At 39.9% G+C, this 19,085-nt stretch overlaps 2 protein-coding genes across 3 annotated transcripts in view; one reads left to right on the forward strand and one right to left on the reverse strand.

Annotated features, from left to right (window-relative positions):
- The window catches only part of LOC110260739 (uncharacterized), a 147,397-nt gene that overhangs the window by 97,632 nt on the left and 30,680 nt on the right, over positions 1 to 19,085 (reverse strand). The gene's annotated exons all lie outside the window — the stretch shown is intronic.
- On the forward strand, positions 549 to 6,905 carry LOC146403417 (uncharacterized). Its single transcript, XM_085025124.1, has 4 exons — positions 549 to 737; positions 2,121 to 2,894; positions 3,047 to 3,108; positions 4,303 to 6,905. Exons 1-3 carry the CDS (start codon positions 668 to 670, stop codon positions 3,067 to 3,069), a joined length of 867 nt encoding a protein of 288 aa, XP_084881250.1. The 5' UTR covers positions 549 to 667; the 3' UTR covers positions 3,070 to 3,108; positions 4,303 to 6,905.

Here is a 19,085-nt window from a genome sequence, read left to right on the forward strand (position 1 = left end):
TTAGTCTTTTAGCCTCTAGGTTTTCATCAGAAAAATGAGGATAGGAGTAATTCCCGCATAGGATCGTGGTGAAAATCAAATGAGATAGTAGCTGCACTAGTTATTATCATTCTGATGTACAATTCTCTTCCAGGGACCAGCTGGAGTTAGAATACTGTAGGGCTCTCTCTCCCTCACTGTCAAAGTAGCCCGCAGGCTCCGACCAGGATTCTCAGTTCTGCATCCTGACACACAGTGGCATTTCAGGGGCTCAGTAAAGGATTATTTGGCTCCAGCCTAGAGGACAAATTTGCAGCTTTGGGTCTGGAGGGGAGTGTCTGCGATCTGGTGAAACTATATATAAGCCCTGCCCCTACAGGTACTGGGGCAAGGGCCTCTAACGTGGCCAAGGACCTCATCCGAAGTTTCCATCAAACTTTCAGCTTCCCCACCCCTCTCCTTTCCCCTTTTCCCTCCTTCGCCCCAGGCCAGTCTCAGTGCTTGTGGCTTATGGGCGGGAATCTGTTTTTTTTTTTTTTTTTTTTCTCTCTCCCTCCAACCCTCTAGGATGCTGACCTCAGGGACCTGGGCCTGAGGTTGCATAAAAGGCCAACGGAGCCTGGGGCCAGCACTCTCCAGTTCCCCACCTCTTCGAACCTCCCGTGTTCCCAGCCCCAGCATCAGCATCATGCTTGGAAAGGCGCTGCTCCTCTCCACCTGCTTCGTCCTGACTGTGACTTACCCTGCACTGCGTCAGGGTGAGTGGATGTGGGGAAGTATTTTGGAGAAGAGGGCTAAAATCTATTCTGTGTGTGTGTGTGTGTGTGTGTGCGCGTGTGTGGTGTGGTGTGTGGGCCCGTGCAGAGAGACAGAAACAGGAGTTATAAGGTGAAATGGGGGAAATCCAATTGGTCTTCAAGTGGGTTTGGGCGGCCGAGCTCTGAGGAAGTTGAGTGACTCAGCTAAGACAGGAGCTGTGTGCTTGAATCCACTTCATATAGGTGGTCGGGAGGGGCCAGACTGGATTAGTGTTGAGGATGAGAGGGCTCCTAAAGTTCCCCTTTGGTCCCCTCCCCTTCACTATCCGGACCAGAGAGGCTTGACTCTGATTCAGGTTAAAACAGTCCTTGGGTGTATGCTGACTTGACAGGAGAGTAAGATTCAAAGTGCTTTCACAGCTGGCTCAGTCACCTACAGGATGACTCAGGGGGTCTGAGTGGAAACTTGGGTGGCACAGTGAGAGAGGAAGGAATCAGTGTCTCCCGAACCTGAGAAAGGGGGTGTTTCCCCCCAAAGCTCTTTCTCTTCTAGTCCTTCCAGAACTCATATTTCTCAGGAGGTGGGGTGTTCATTCATTTTCATTCAACTGGTGGCTTTTCCCTCCACTTCCTCCCAGCTTGCCTCTGGTAGCTCTCTGTCCATCCACATGCTGGGTTTGGGTTCTTTACTGCATATGAATGAATGATAAAGCAAAAGCATAGAAAGCTAAAGATTAGGGCCTCATTGGCAGGGTGCCCACAGCCTACTGAACTAGGCAGCCACAAGAACTGTGGGTCTCCAGCTAAAGGAAACCCAGGTTGTAGGCTCATTTTGCCTAAATGGTTAGGATGCTTTTGTGGTTAACAAGCCCCCAAATGTCTGGACTATGCATTCTCTGGGACAGACTGGAAAATGAAGTGCTAGGCAGAGCCCATTAAATGAAAATTGTAGGATTCCCCATTCTTGCTTATGCACCTTGGAAATAGCTGTTTTCATTGCTCCTTGCCCTCTCTTACTTTTTTTTTTTTTTTAGTTTTTAGGAAACTGAAAGAATTATAGAGGGGAGTTTTTGGAATTTTTATTCTATTGCAGTCTGACTGACTCACATTCAGAGGCATAATATCTAATGCTTCTTCCTAAACTTTCCTTCCACTCAAAGGAGGGTGGCGTAGAGGACAGTGAGTATACTGTTGGGGGCAGTTAGTCTTCTGGACATTCTAGCACTTGGTAGGATAGAGATTTTTGGTGAGGCCAGTTTAATTCAATATACCCTTTTCTGTTTCATGTAAAAAGATCTAGCTGAGAATGGAAGGGTGTGAAGATAGTGGAAATATTTTCACTTGAAAGTACTTGAACTGATTTTTGTTTTTTGGCTCCTCTAGAATTCATCGCTGACTTAGAGTCGACCACTGTCCTAGAGCCCAATGATCCAGAGTTGACCACTAACCTAGAATTTACAACTGATCCAGAGTTGACCACTGACCCACAGTCAACCACTGACCTATTAGACTTGACCACTGGTCTAGAGTCGACCACTGACCTATCAGGCTTGACCACTGGTCTAGAGTTGACCACTGACCTATCAGGCTTGACCACTGGTCTAGAGTCGACCACTGACTTATCAGAATTGACCACTGACCTATCAGACTCGACCACTGGTCTAGAGTCAACCACTGACCTATCAGACTTGACCACTGGTCTAGAGTTGACCACTGACTTATCAGAATTGACCACTGACCTATCAGACTCGACCACTGGTCTAGAGTCAACCACTGACCTATCAGACTTGACCACTGGTCTAGAGTCAGCCACTGACCTATCAGGCTTGACCACTGGTCTAGAGTTGACCACTGACCTATCAGACTTGACCACTGGTCTAGAGTCGACCACTGACCTATCAGGCTTGACCACTGGTCTAGAGTCGACCACCAACCTATCAGATTTGACCACTGGTCTAGAGTTGACTACTGACTTATCAAACTTGACCACTGACCTATCAGACTCGACCACTGGTCTAGAGTCGACCACTGACCTATCAGACTCGACCACTGGTCTAGAGTCAACCACTGACCTATCAGACTTGACCAGTGGACAAGACCTCATTGAAGATGCAGAAACAACCACTGATATGTATCTTGGGAACACACAGACTTCTGGTAAGTGAGGGTTTCCAGCTTCAGAGGAGGCCTGGGCAGGAATTGATGGGCTCCATCTTTTGCATTTCTGAGGGAAAGCCTGCTTTTTTCCAGTGTACTAGATTCCCAGCATAAGCTTGTGACCACATCTGTCCTCCATTTTGTTTCCCTAGAGTTGCCTATAATGTGGAATTAAATGCCCTCAGCTCCAAGGAAGAAGCCACTTAGGTCTCAGGTGAGGATTCCTCTCTTCAAAAATGCACAAATTGCTCCCTTTACTAGCTTATAGCTCTTTGCATAGGAATGCCCTATAGTAACTTATTCATTTGGGGATACTTTCACTGATTTATTCTCTGAGGTTGAGTAAACTATGTCAAAAGTTCTTTGAAGTTTGTGGAAAAGTGATGCATCTCCTAGAACTTCATAGCTCCAGCCCCAAGGTCTGCTCCAATCTGATCTCTGGGTCCTGCCTACTTGGCTTCTCTAAGGAGGACAAATCCCTTCGTCTCTCTGTAGGGTTGATGGATGGGTTGGCAAGAAAGAGGTTAACAATTTCCTTTTCCAGTTGATTACTATTTATTTCAAACAGAACTTTTGGAATAAAGACTAGGGTAAGTGTAAATCTTACTTGAATATAGACTGAACAGAAGGTAAAGAGATTAAAAAACTTAATGAATTAAGCAGTGGCTCTACCTTTGCCCATCCCTCTCTCAAGCCTCAGTCATTTTTCAATTTTCTGTCTGCTACTTAGCCAAGAGGTCATAAGATTTCAATGCCTTTTCTTCCTATAAACCCCAATAGTTTTGGGGATGCCTGGGATTTTTTTGCTAAGAAAGACCCTTGGGCTTTATTTACAAAAGCAAATTTCTAAACAATCTGATTCTTATGTTTACAAATAATAGCTAACATTTATTGAGATCTACAGTATTCCAGCACCATCTAAATGTATTGATGGACTGCAGATAGTATTTGGAAGAATATAAACTGTATTTTAGTGGAGACTGAAGGGCCTGTTAAGAAAAAAGAAAAGGTTGGCTCTCTGGCTTTAAATTCTTCTTTTTCCACTAAATATCTTCTTTGAAGAATATACCTCATTTGCAAAATGAAGTTCTACCTAAGTACTAAAGCCTTGGATCTCTGAATCAGGAGGTCCCAGTTTTAATATTCTGCCTCACTCCTAGCTTTTTTGGAAACTTTTAAAGCGATTTCTTCATGCAGTAAAATGGATACTTGGACAGTGTGCAGATATCTTAATGCACAAGAGAGGGAGGGAGAATTAGGAATTTACACCTTAAATTAAGTCACAGGCCCATGGTCACAGTGGGAAATGGGAAAGATAAGCCTGATCTTTTCACCTGTAGGTTCTTTTCTTTCTCTTAGTAACTCATGTTTTTTGTTTTATTTTTTTTTTGGTTTGTTTGTTTTTTAGTTTAGAAAATGAAGCAGATTCTTCATCACCTGTGACCATCACTCTACTAACCACAACTTTCTAAGAAGATTCTGAGACTCTGAACAAGCCTTCCACTTCCTTATAGGAGGTTACATAATTGTAAAAGACTAGTGAGACATAGGATGTAGGTGCCTGAGGATAAAACAGAGTGGCAGGAATTATACACAGACAGAAGAGGGGCATTTCTTAACTATGTCCCATTTAATTATGAGCTCAATAAATATTCATTTGTACTGAATTTTTAGAGGGTTTTTTAATTTTATGAGGCAACATGTTGCTTAGTTGCCTTGTTTTAGTACCAATAAGCATTTTATTCTTTTCTGATACATACTTTATAATGAGGCAGCAACATTTTACAGCCACTAGGAAAACATGTAATGAGCCTATGATTTGCCTTTTCCTGGTGTAACAAATTAGCACAAACTTAGTAGCTTAAAATGTCATAAACCTATTATTTTTACAGTTTTGTGGCTCAGAAGTCTAAGAGGCATCTCACCATGTTGAAAATGATGCATTGGCAGGGCTGGGTTCCTTTCTTGAGGCTCTCTGGAAGAATCTATTTTCTTGCCCAATTTCCTTGGCCCTCTTCATCTTGAAAGCTAACTATGGTGACTGATTATCACACTACATCGAAAGGTCACCAACACTGACAGTACTGCCTCCCTCTTTTACATTTAAGGACACATCAAGCCCCACCTGGATAAGCTACCATAATCTCTATTTCAAGGTCAATTGATTAATGACTTTAATTCCCTCTTTGCTGTGGAATTTAATGTATTCAATGGCGCTGGGAATTAGTAAGTGAACATCTTTGGGAAGCCACACCACACACAGGAGAGGACATCTTACTCTAGAACTGGTTTGGTTCCGTGGCGAATGGAGACAATTACCCATTTTTTCTTTATATTTACACTAGATTTTTTTTTTTTTTTTTGCAAAAGGGTATGTATGAGTTTATGTAAATTTGTTGGTTTCACATGCTTGTACTTCACAGTGTGTATGTACCATAGTGTAAATGACAAACTAAAATGGCACAAATTTAGAGGAGTGTGTAGACTTGGGAGTGAGGAGATATAGATTCTACTCCTTGTGTCTCTGCACCTTGTGAACCCCAGCTTCCTCTTATTAACTGAGTCACTTATACCAAATCAATTGAAATTTCCTTTTTTTCTTAATGTATTTCAACAAATAATACACAAATGTTTAGGATCATTAATGTAAAGAATTATTAACTTATTAGTTTGTCTCAGGGAGAAATATTCCATGTTTCTCAATGATTTTTATACAACATGCAATAAATCCCTTACTCTTATGATGAGCTTGTACCACAGCACATCAGGTTTGAAGGTTTCTTAGCCTGACCTCCATCAAGTCACTTGTCTTAGGGCTTCTATTCTTTTTTTTTTTCCCAATTTTTTTTAAAGCTTTATTGAATATAGTTGATGTAAAATGTTGTACCATTTTCTGCTGTACAGCAGTGACCTAGTCATTCACATGTGTGTGTGTGTGTGTGTGTGTTCTATGTTATCTTCCATCAGGGTCTATCTCAGGAGACGGATATAGTTCCCTGTGCTATAACAGTAGGACCTCATTGCTTATCCATTTAAAATGTAATAGTTAGGGCTTTTCTTCTAAATAGGAAATTAGTTTCAAGGTCTCCACTAATCACTTTTAAGACTGTAAAACTTTCTGTTCTGCCAATGACTATTTTTCCAATCTCTCTTCTCATTTTTTAAAAAAATTTAAGCAGATTTCAGCCCATAATTTTATTATGAACCACTGAAATGATTTGTGAAATTTAGCCAAGAAAAAGTGTTAGTGGGCTCAAAAGAGACAGTCATTAATATCTATCCAGAGTGAAAAAAGACTTCATTTCAAATATCAGCTGTACAGTTTAAGTGGCTGCTTTGAGAACAGAGATGCGTACAGCCAAACCCAGGATTGCTTGAAGGGGGACTTTGTAGCATGTCTGCTTAGTATCTACTGATCCTGGTGGAAGTGGCAGTTTAAGCTATATGTTTAGATGAGGTCACTTAGGCATCGTATATACAGATCTTTCTCAACTTACAATGAAGTTGCAGTCCCAATAAACCCATTTTAAGTTAAAAATATTCTAAATCAAAAATACATCTAATACACCTCACCTATCAAACATCATAGCTTAGCCTACCCTCCCTTAAACATACTCAGAACACTTACATTAGCCTACAGTTGGGCAAAATCGTCTAACACAAAACTTATTTTATAATAAAGTGTTGAATATTATGTAATTTATTGAATACTGTTCTGAAAGTGAAAAACAGAATGACTGTAAAGTGTATCAGTTGTTTACCTCGTGATCATACAGCTGATTGGGGACTGAAGAGAGTATCACACTGCAAATGCCAAGGAGCCCTTCCCCCTAGTCTCTGTCTCTGTAACAACAGCTAACCACTGAAGGCTTGTCTGTGCCAGGCATGGACGGAGCTGAGTGCTTTACCTGAGTTATTTCCATTCATGTTTTATATGCTATCACTAATTGTACAAAGTTAATTTGAATCCAAAATTAATTATACAAAATAGTAAACAATATTTAACATAAAGTGTGTAATTTATATGTAAATATAAGTTGCTGAGATTTGTTTCAGTTGTTTTAAGCATGTTTGTAATCGCTAATTGAGGCCTTTTTATGACTGCTTGAAATTCTTTGTCAGATAATTCTTACGTCTCTGTACTTTTTATTCTGGCATCTATTGATCGTCTTTTTCGATCAAGTTGAGATTTTCCTGATTCTTAGTGTGATGAATAATTTTCAAATGAGACAGGTTTTTTAAGGTATTATGAGATCCTGGAGCTTACTTAAACCTTCTGTCTTGGATTTTTCTGACACTACTCCAGCAGGTAAAAAGTAGAGGTACTCAATTACTGCCAGGTGGGGATAAAAGTAAAGGTTTCTCCCTTAACATCTGTTAACTCCCAAGCAGGGAAGGGGTTCCCCATTATTGCCTGGTAAGGGGTGGAATTCTGGCTCCATTCTGGTCTTCATTAGGCCTTCACTGATACCACTCTGTCAGGGAGGAAAAAGGGTGGCTCGTTATTTCTCTCCATGCATTCTCCATTGATACCACCCCAGTGTGGAAGGGAGGGGATGCTTCTTTGGTGCTGGATGGGGGAGGAAATCGAGGCTTCTCATCTGTCTCCACTGACACTATGACATGGGGAGAAAATAAGTGCCTCAAACTGCTATGAGGGGATGAAAGTTCTAGTTCCTTCCCAGCCATCTCTGATGTTACAAACAAGGCACAGGTTTGGGTGCCTTGTTACAGGCTGGTTTGTGTGGAAGTCTAGGCTCCCCACCTGGCTCATAGCTTTTTTCTGTGGCATTTGACTGTAGAAGAATGATTATTGGCTAAATGTTTTTTGCCTTGCTAGGCTGTTTTCTAATCCTTTGGCTAGAGAGAATAGGTTTTTATTGGGGCAGACATTACATTATCATATATATAGTTTGAAATCTTACTCTGGCTGCAGACTAGAGCTTGTAAAAAGATTTGGAGGAAAAGTGAAAATGGTTACGGGTCACCTAGTAGGGAGGATAGTGTAGAGTGCAGGTGAATGAAGGTGGTGCTAGAGATAGACAAAAGTGGATGGAGTTGAGAAATATTTAGAAAATTAGCAAAAAGGGGAGCTCCTGTCGTGGTTCAGTGGTAAAGAACCCAACTAGTATCCTTGAGGATGTGGGTTCGATCCCTGGCCTCGCTCAGTGTGTTAAGGATCCCGTGTTGCCATGAGCTGTGGTGTAGGTAGGTCGCAGATTGCAGCTCAGATCCCACATGGCTGTGGCTGTGGCATAGGCCAGCAGCTATAGCTCTGACTTGACCTCTAGCCTGGGAACTTCCATATGCCATGGGTGTATCCCTAAAAAGACAGAAAGAAAAGAAAAGAAAATTGGCAAGGGGAACAAAAATTGGTGGTAGATATTATATGGAATGACACAGAGCTAAAGCTACAGATTTTGTATTGCATGAGTAGTTGGATGGTAGTCTTGAGAGTTAGGATCACCAGCTTAATTTTGTTTTGGAAATATTGAGTTAACATTATTTAAATGAAGATGTCATATAGATAAAGGTGTGAAGCTCAGTAGAGGTCTTGGCAAGACGTAGAGCTTTGTACCGTGGTACCTAGTGGAATGATGGGAACAGAAGCCTTGATTTATAAGCCTTTGCAGTCTTTGTTTTGATTTCTTAGCCTATTGGTAAATTGTTTTCCCAAAATATAACTGAGAGTGACTTAGAGGTTAACAGTAAAAACATCTATCCCTTTCTTCCCAACGTCCAACAAAAACAGTAAGAAAAGAAACAGAAATGCAAACATCATCTTTGATAAAACTTATCGTACAATTAAAAGCCATAATATATAAAGACTGAAAACTGCCAGAACTGTTATTGACCTAACAGAGGAGAAAGATAATACTCCAGTAGCTATGGTCTAGGGATAGGGACAATGGCACCAAATAGAAGTAAGCCGGTTGATCTTAAAGAACCCTAGCAAGGTTCAAGAACTATAGATTATAGGAGGAGTGATGACAGGTGATAGGAAACAGGTTCATATCCTCCCTTATTGCAGCAGCAGAGATCAGGTTTACTCTCTAGAAAAATTGAACTAGAGAGGTACTGCACCTAGGGACAACTGTTACAGAAGAAGAAATGAGCGAGATGCTAATTTAAAAAAACAGGACAATCACGTGAAAGCCTATAAAATAAATGGAGAGATGCCCAACCTCTTACCCCGGCCAGCTCCAAACCGCCAGCAGCAAGGATTATGCTTGCCCAGCAGAAGGTGGGACGATTCTTCTGAAGACTCAGAACTATCTCAGAGATAGCACCTGGAGATGGGTGTCAACAAAATAGCTACCAGAACAGTCAGCCATTAAACGTGAGGCACATGAATCTATAAAATTCTTGAAACCCATATAGTTTTCTGAACATCTTGGAGCCTAACTCTGGTGTATGAACAGAAAGCAAGGTAGAGATAGGAAATTCTCTATCAAATAAGACTCAGGTAAAGAAACAGTAAGAGGAGAATTCAGAAGAAACAGACAATGTGAGAAGTAGAAGAAACCTTCAAGCAACTGTATTAATATATTTTGAGGGATAAGAATGCATATTGTATCCTTGAAACAAGAATGGGATTCTGTTAAATAAAGAGGCAACCAGAAACTAAAAAGAAGCATTAGCCATTGTAAATTCAGTTGATAATAAGTTCACTAGAAGATGAAGTTAAGGAACTCCCCTGTAAAACAGAACAAAAAGGTGGAGAGATGGTCAATGGACGAGGAAAAAAAATCAACAAACACAAGTTCCAAAGAAAACAGAATACATTCGGAAAGAAATTATCAGTGAAACACTATGATACATTTTCCAGAACTTAAGGATGATTTTCCATGTTGCAAGTGTCCAATTATTATCCATAAGCTCATACTTAACATTTGCAGGGCCCATCCAATGCAAGAAAAAGAGAAGCCTGTATACACAGCTCTAAATACTCACAAGCTACAAACTGAGCTGGACCCTAGGTTCAGGTCATGTTTCCCATGTTGCCCAACTCCTGAAATGTGTTCCTTGGAGATTGCCCTTTTTAAATTTTTTTTTTTTTTTGGTCTTTTTGCCATTTCTTGGGCTGCTCTCGTGGCATATGGATCCCAGGCTAGGGGTCTAATCCGAGCTGTAGCCGCCGGCCTACACCAGAGCCACAGGAACTTGGGATCTGAGCTGTGTCTGCAACGTACATCACAGCTCACGGCAACACCAGATCCTTAACCCACTGAGCAAGGCCAAGGATCAAACCTGCAACCTCATGGTTCCTAGTCAGATTCGTTAACCATTGAGCCATGACGGGAACTCCTGGAGATTGCCCTTTTTAAATTATTAGTTTGTTTGTGTTTTTTTTAGGGCCGCACCCACAACACATGGAAGTTCCCAGGCTAGGGGTTGGATGGGAGCTACAGTTGCCGGCCTACACCACAGCCACAGCAACTCAAGATCTGAGCCTTGTCTGTGACCTACACCATAGCTCACTGGCAACACTGGATCCTTAACCCACTGAGCAAGGTCAGGGACTGAACCTGCATTCTCGTGGATACTACTTGTGTTCATTACTGCTGAGCCATGACGGGAATTCCTAAAAAATTTTTTATTAGAGTATAGTTGATTTACAATGTTGTGCCAATTTCTGCTATACAGCAAAGCGACCCAACTATATTCATATATTTATATATATGAATGTGTGTATATACATATATACCTACACACACACACACACACACACACACACACACACACATACATTCCCTTTCTCATATTATCTTCCATCATGGTCTATCTCAAGAAACTGGATGTAGTTCTCTATGCCATACAGTAGGACCTCATTGCTTATCCATTCTAAATGTGGTAGTTTACATCTACTAAATGCAAACTCTCAGTCCTTCCCACTCTCCCCTCTCTCCCTTGGCAACCACAAGTCTATTCTCTATATGAGTCTTTTTCCATTTTGTAGCTAGTTTCATTTGAACCATATTTTAAATTCCACATATAAGTGTTATATCATATGGTATTTGTCTTTTTCTTCCTAACTTCTCTTAGTGTGATAATCTCTTGTTGCATCCATGTTGCTGCAAATGGCATTATTCCATTTTTTTTATTGCTGAGTAGTATTCCATTGTATCTATGTACCACATCTTTCTAATCCATTCATCTGTTGATGGACATTTATGTTGTTTCCATGTTTGGCTATTGTGAATAGTGCTGCAATGAACATATAGGTACACGTATCTTTTTGAATTGTACTTTTATCCAGCTATACACCCAGGAGTGGGATTGCTGGATCATATAGCAGTTCTATATTCACTTTTCTGAGGAATCTTCATTCTGTTTTCCATAGTGGCTGTACCAATTTACATTCCCAACAGCAGTGTAGGAGGGTTCCCTTTTCTCCACATCCTCTCCAGCATTTGATATTTGTAGACTTATTAATGATGGCCATTCTGACCAGTGTGAGGTGGGTTCTCCTGAGAGCTTTGATTTGCATTCTCTAATACTTAGTAATGTTGAGAATTTTTCATGTGCCTACTGACCATCTGTATGTCTTCTTTGGAAAAATGTCTATTAAGGTCTTCTGCCAATTTTCTGATTGTGTTTGTTATTGTTGTTGTTGAGTTGTATGAGTTGTTTGCATATTTTGGAGATTAGGCTCTTGTCAGTTGCATTGCTTACAACTATTTTCTCCCATTCCGTAGGTTGTTTTTGTTTGTTTGTTTCCTTTGCTGTGCAAAAGCTTGTAAATTTGATTAGGTCCCATTGATTTATTTTTGTTTTTATTTATATTGCCTTGGAAAACTGACCTAAGAAGACATTTGTATGGGTTATGTCAGAGAATATTTCGCCTATGTTCTCTTCTTGGAGTTTTATGGTGTCTTGTCTTACATTTAAGTCTTTAAGCCATTTTGAGTTTATTTTTGTGCATGATGTGAGGGTGTGTTCTAGATTCACTGATTTACATGCAGCTGTCCAGGTTTCCCAGCACCACTTGCTGAAGAACTTTTTCCCACTTTATATTCTTGCCACCTTTGTCAAAGATTAATTGATCATAGGTATCTGGGTTTATTTCTGGGCTCTCTATTCTGTCCCAGTGATCTATATGTCTGTTTTTGTACTAGTACTATGCTGTCAATTACTGTAGCTTTGTAATATTGTCTGAAGTCTGGGAGAGTTATGCCTCCTCCCTGGTTTTTGTTTTTTGTTTTTTGTCTTTTTAGGGATGCACCCATGGCATATGGAGGTTTCCAGGCTAGGGGTCAAATTGGAGCTGTAGCTGCTGATCTACACCCCAGTCACAGAAGTGCCAGATCCAAGCCTCGTTTGTGAGCTACACCACAGCTCACAGCAATGCCAGATCCTTAATCCACTGAACGAGGCCAGGGATCAAACCTGCATCTTCATGGACACTAGTCAGGTTTGTTAACTGTTACACTGCAATGGGAACTCCCTCTTTGTTTTTTCTTTTTTTCCCCCTCAGGATTGCTTTGGCAATTCTGGCTCTTTTATGGTTCCATATAAATTTTTGGGTTATTTGTCCTAGTTCTGTGAAGAATGTCATGGGTAGTTTGATAAGGATTGCATTGAATCTGTAGATTGCTTTGGGTAGTTTGGCTATTTTATTTTATTGTCTTTTTGCTATTTCTTTGGGCCGCTCCCGCGGCAAATGGAGGTTCCCAGGCTAGGGGTCAAATCGGAGCTATAGCCTCCGGCCTACGCCAGAGCCACAGCAACGCAGGATCCGACCCTCATCTGCGACCTACACCACAGCTCACGGAAACACCGGATCGTCAACCCACTGAGCAAGGGCAGGGACCGAACCCGCAACCTCATGGTTCCTAGTCGGATTCGTTAACCACTGCGCCACGATGGGAACTCCAGTTTGTCTATTTTAACAATATTAATTCTTCCAATCCAGGAGCATGAAATAGCTTTCCATTTCTTTGAATCCTCTTTAACTTCACTGATTAATGTTTTATAGTTCTCATCACATAAGTTTTTCATCTCCTTGGTTAGGTTTATTCCTAGGTATTTAATTTTTTTGGGGGAGCGAAATTTTAAAAGGTATTTTTTCATATTCCTTTTCTAATATTTCATTGTTAGTACACAGAAATGCAACCAATTTCTGAATGTTAATATTGTATCCTGCTACTTTGCTGAATTCATTTATCAGTTCAAGTGGTTTTTGTGTGGAGTCCTTAGGGTTTTCTATATATGGTATCATCAGAAGATCACTCTTTTGACTATAGAGACCAAGGGAGTCATGTGTTCCCCTGGACAGGCCTTGTCCCTGTAAGCTGGGAGGAGGGAAGGGGCAGGCTTACTGCTGGAACAGTAGGTTAGAAGCTGGTTGGAACCAGGATTGACCTGGTTGAGCTCCTGTGGGCACCTGCAGGGCAAGTTCTCCTGTCTCATGTATCAATTCAGATATAGAATTTCCAGAATTTGTGTGCATCTCCCCAAACTAGCATAGGAGTGACTGAGAGTGTAGTTTCAGCGGGGGATGGGAGAAGTTGTCTGCCTAGATGTGCTTTTGGTTGCATTCGGGTGACTAAATTTAAGCGAAAGTGGCCATTTTTTGGTCTGGTGCCCCAGGGCAGAAGCTGTGAACTTATTCTTACCTTTACACTTTTCTCAATCCTGCATACTCAGGCCTTGGGGGCCCCAGGTACAATCTGTTCCCCCCTCATTAACTTCATTTACTTGCTGAACTTTAAAAATATTTTCTTTCTTCCTTTTCTCTCTCTCTTTCTCCTTCCTTCCTTCCTTCCTCTTTCTTTCTTTCTTTCTTTCTTTCTTTCTTTCTTTCTTTCTTTCTTTCTTTCTTTCTTTCTTTCTTTCTTTCTTTCTTTCTTTCTTTCTTTCTTTCCTCTTTTTAGGGCTGAACCTATGGCATATGGAAGTTTCCAAGCTAGGTGTCAAATCAGAGCTGCAGCTGCTGGCCTACACAACAGCTATAGGAATGCAGGATCCAAGCCATATCTGTGACCTACACCACATCTCACAGCAACAGCAACAGCAGATTCTTAACCCCCTTGGCAAGGTCAGGGATTGAACCCACGTCCTCATGGATACTAGTTGGTTTCATTACCACTGAGCCACAACAGGCACTCCTAAAAATATTTTTTCCCTTTTTTAATGTATTTATTTTTTATTTAAACATTTTTTATTATGATTGACTTATACTTTTCTGTCAATTTCTGTTGTATGGCAAAGTGACCCAGTCTTACATGTATATATATATATTCTTTTTCTCACATTATCTTCCATCATGTTCCATTACAAGTGATTAAATATATAGTTCTCTGTGCTATACAGCTGGATCTCATTGCCCATTCACTCCAAATGCAAGAGTTTTCATCTACTAACCCCAGATTCCCAATCCATCCCAATCCCTCTCCCTCCTCCCTGGCAAACACAAGTTTGTCCTACCTGTCCATGATCTTTTCTGTTTTGTAGATTGATCATTTGTGCCATATTTTAGACTCCACATGTAAATGACAGCATATGGTGTCTGACTTTTTCTGACTTACTTCACTCAGTATGAGAGTCTCTAGTTCCATCCATGTTGCTGCAAATGGCATTATTCTGTCCTCTTTATGGCCTAGTAGTATTCCATTGTATATATGTACCACATCTTTCTAACCCATTCATCTGTCAGCGGGCATTTAGGTTGTTTCCATGTCTTGGCTATTGTGAATATTGCTGCAATGAACATATGGGTGAATGTATCTTTTTTAGTGAAATTTTTGTCTGGATATATGGCCAGGAGTGGGATTGTTGTGTCATATGGTAGTTCTGTATTTAGTTTTCTGAGGTATTTCCACATCCTGTTTTCCGCAGTGCTTGTATCAATTTACATTCCCACCAACAGTGTAGGAGGGTTCCCTTTTCTCCACATCCTCTCCAGAATTTGTTATTTGTTGACATCTGTTTGTGTCTAATTTGATTTCTTTCATCAGTGTCTTATAGTTTTCAGAGTACAGGTCTTTTTTTCTCTTTAGATAGATTCATTCTTAGATATTTTATCCTTTTTGATGCAATGGTAAATAGGATCGTTTCTCTAATTTCTCTTTCTGATCTTTCAATGTTAGTATATAGAAATGCAATCAATTTCTGTGTATTAATTTTGTATCCTGCAACTTTACCAAATTCATCGATGAGCTCTAACACTTTTCTGGTAGTGTCTTTAGGATTTTCTAGGTATAGAATCTTGTCATCTGCAAACAGTGATAGTTTTACGTCCTCTTTTCCAATCTGGATTCCTTTTATTTCTTTTTCTTCTCTGATTGCCATGGCTAGGACTTTCAAGACTATGTTGAATAACATTGGTGAAAGAGGACATCCTTATCATGTTCCTGATCTTAGTGGAAATGCTTTCAGTTTTTCACCACTGAGACTGATGTTAGCTGTGGATTTGTCATAAATAGCTTTTATTATATTGAGGTAGTTCCTCTCTAGGCCCACTCTCTGGAGAGTTTTTATCAGGAATGGGTGTTGAATTTTGTCAAAAGTTTTTCCTGCATATATTGAGATGATCATGCGGTTTTTAATTTTCAGTTTGTTGATGTGGTGTATCACATTGATAGATTTGTGGATATTGAAGAATCCTTGCATCCCTGAGATAAATCCTACTTGATCATGTTGTATGATCTTTTTAATGTATATTTGTATGCGGTTTGCTAATATTTTGTTGAGGTCTTTTGCTTCTATGCTCATCAGTGGTATTGGCCTATAATTTTCTTTTTTTGTGGAATCTTTGTCTGGTTTTGGTATCAGCGTAATGGTAGCTTCATAGAATGACCTTGGGAGTACTCCTTCCTCTGCAATTTTCTGGAAAAGTTTCAGAAGAAGAGGTCTTAACTCTTCTCGGAATGCTTGGTAGAACTCAATTGTGAAGGCATCAGGTCCTAGACTTTTGTTTTTTGGATGTTTTAAAATCACATTTTCAATTTAAGTACTTGTGATTGATCTATTCATATTTTCTATTTCTTAATGGTTCAGTCCTGGTAGGTTGTACCTTTGTAAGAATCTGTCCATTTCTTTTAAGTTGTTAATTTTATTGGCATACAGTTGATCATAGTAGTGTCTCATGATCCTTTGTATTTCTGCAGTGTCAATTGTAACTTTTCCTTTTTCATTTCTATTTTTATTGATTTGAACCCTCTCCTTTTTTTTCTTGATGAGTCTGGCTAATGGTTTATCGATTTCGTTGATCTTTTCAAAGAACCAACTTTTGGGTTCATTGATCTCTATTGTTTTCTTTGTCTCTAAGTTATTAATTTCTGATCTAATCTTTATGATTTCTTTCCTTCTACTAATTTTGGGCTTTGTTCTTCCTTCTCTAGATGTTTAAGGTATAAGTTTAGGTTATTTATTTGCATTTTTCCTTCTTTCCTTAGATAACATTTTAATGCTATAAACCTCCCTCTCAGAATGGCTTTTGCTGCATTCCATAGGTTTTAGATTGTTGTATCTTCATTGTCATTTGTCTCTATGTATCTTTTAATTTTCTCTTTGATTTCTTCAATGATCCATTGATTGTTTAGTAGCATATTGTTTAGCTTCCAGGAGTTTGTATTTTTTTCTTTTTTTCCCTTGTAATTTATTTCTAGTCGCATAACATTGTGATGGGAGAAAATGCTTGAAATAATTTCAATTTTTAAAAATTTATTAAGGCTTGATCTGTGGCCCAAGATGTGATCTGTCCTGGAGAATGTTCCACGTGCACTTGAAAGGAAAGTATATTCTGCTGCTTTGGGGTGAAAAGGTCTATAGATATCAGTTAAGTCTGTTGGGTCTAGTTTATCATTTAACGCCTGTATTTCCTTGCTGATTTTATGTCTGGATGATCTGTCCATTGCTGTAAGTGGGTTTTAAAGTCCCCCACTCTTATTGTGTTACTGTCAATTTCCCCTTTTATGGCTGTTAGTAGTTGCCTTATGTATTGTGCTGCTCCTATGTTTGGTGCATATATATTTAAAATTGTTATTTCTTCTTCTTGTATTGATCCTTTGATCATTATGTAATGTCCTTCTTTCTCTCATGTGACCTTCTTTATTTTAAAATCTATTTTGTCTGATATGATTATTGCTACTCTTGCTTTTCTATAATTTCCATTTGCATGTGATATCTCATTCCATCCCCTCACTTTAAGTTTGTATGTGTTTGTATGTGTTCTTAGATCTGCAGCAAGTCTCCTGTAGACAGCATATATATGGGTCTTGCTTTCAAATCCATTCAGCTAGTCTTTTTCTTTTAGTTGGAGCATTTAACCTGTTTACATTCAATGTTATTATGGATAAGTATGTATTTTTTGTCATATACTTAAAATTTTTTGGATTGCTATTTTGGGTCTTTTTTTTCCCCTTCTCCTTTTTGTTGTCTTTTCTTGTGATTTGCTCACCATGTTTAGTGTTATGTTTGGCTAGGTTTTTCTTTTTTATGTAAGTGACCATTACAGTCATTTTGACTAGTGGTTCCCCTTATATTTTGATATATCCATCTATATGTATGCAGAATTGTTTCGTCTTGCTGGTCTCCTTAATTTCAAGTGCATTTTCAATGTTCTGCATTTGTCCTCTCCTGTTCTCTTGTTTGCTAGTTTTGATATCATATTTGTCAGTGGGTGATGTCCTACTTTTAAATTATCTTTGCCTTTACCAGTGAGCTTCTTCATTTTTAATATTCTTGTTTCTAATTGTGGCTTTTCCTTTTCTGCTTAGAGGAGTTCCTTTAGTAGTTGATGTAGAGCTGGTTTGGAGGTGCTGAATTCTCTTAGCTTTTGCTTGTCTGTGAAGCTTTTGATCTCTCCATCAAATCTGAATGAGAGCTTTGCTGGGTAGAGTATTCTTGGTTCTAGGTTCTTCCTCTTCAAATACATTTTGCCACTCCCTTCTGGCTTGTAGAGTTTCTCCTGAGAGATCAGCTGTTATCCTTATGGGAATTCCCTTATGTGTGATTTGTTGCTTATCCCTTGTGGCTCTTAATTTTTTCTTTGAACATAATTTTTGTCAGTTTGTCTTGCTGTATTTCTTCTGGGGTTTATTTTGTATGGAATTCTCTGTGCTTCTTCCACTTGAGTGAGTGTTTCCTTTCCAATATTTGGGAAATTTTGAGTTACAATCTCTTCAAATATTTTTCTCTGGCCCTTTTTCTCACTCTTCTCCTTCTAGAGCCCCTATAATGCAAATGCTGGTACATTTAATGTTGTCCCAGATGTCTCTTAGACTCTCCTCAGTTTTTTTCATTCTTTTTTCTTTGTTATTTTCTGTAGCAGTGATTTCTACCACTATGTCTTCCACCTCATTTATTCGTTCTTCTGCTTCTGTTAACCTCCTATTGGTTCCTTCTAGATTATTTTTCATTTCAGCTATTGCACTATTCACTTTGCTCTTCAAATCCTCTAGCTCTTTGTTAAACATTTTTTAAAGTTCTCAATCTGTGTCTCCACTCTTTTCCCAAGATCTTGGATCATCTTTACCATTGTCGCTCTGAATTCTTTTTCATGTAAATTGCCTATCTCCTCATTATTTAGTGGGTTTTGTGTGTTTTTGTCTTGTTCCTTTGTCTGAAAGATGCTTCTTTGATGTCTCATAGTGTCTACCTTTCTGTTTATTGTCCCCTTGTCAGTTGGTATGTAGATGCTGAAGCAGGTGCCCAGTCCTGGAGTTCTCAGGAGTGGTTGTGGTTCATGTGTACCTCTTTGCTGGGTAGGCTCTAGGGACTATTCTCTGTAGATAGAAGAGCAGGTTCCACTGTTCTGCCAGCACTCTCCTTGCTTGGCCACTCTAGGGATCTCTCTCTAAAACCTCAGGGGCTGGGGGCTTCTCCCTAATTGTTGCTCACAGACTCTCTCTGTACCTGCAGGGTGTGTGTTTCTGACGGTCCCTCCCCCTGCCTTGCTGCTGGTAGGAGTGTTCTCTGTAGCCCTGCAGATTGAAATGTGGGTTAATGGGCCTCCCCTGGTTCCCTTGTTGAGGAAATAGTGCCACTAATGGGAGCCTTTACAGGGCCACTGGCAGGGGTCCTGTATCTTGTGCTTTTCAGCGGTTAGGCAGCCCACAGCTCCATCAGAGAGTGGGCACTGGCAGCCCTCTTGTGAAAATGAGTGCTGCTGCTGGCAGCTTTTCTGGCACTGCTTTGCTGGCCCGAGCTTCTGCAGATTCTCTGGGTGGAGCCAAGGTGCCTGTA

Source organism: Sus scrofa, chromosome 5 (genome assembly GCF_054392235.1).
Source record: "Sus scrofa isolate SSC_HxYL_T2T_F1_AM1 chromosome 5, Sscrofa_HxYL_maternal_Yorkshire_Landrace_v2.0, whole genome shotgun sequence".
In the NCBI taxonomy this organism is placed as follows: domain Eukaryota; kingdom Metazoa; phylum Chordata; class Mammalia; order Artiodactyla; family Suidae; genus Sus; species Sus scrofa.

Excerpts from the sequence above, each read along its gene's own strand:
- LOC146403417 (XM_085025124.1), top strand. The coding sequence starts at position 668 with ATGCTTGGAAAGGCGCTGCTCCTCTCCACCTGCTTCGTCCTGACTGTG. Across the intron at positions 738-2,120 it reads TTACCCTGCACTGCGTCAGG|AATTCATCGCTGACTTAGAG; the intron begins GTGAGTGGATGT and ends TGGCTCCTCTAG. Across the intron at positions 2,895-3,046 it reads TGGGAACACACAGACTTCTG|AGTTGCCTATAATGTGGAAT; the intron begins GTAAGTGAGGGT and ends TTGTTTCCCTAG.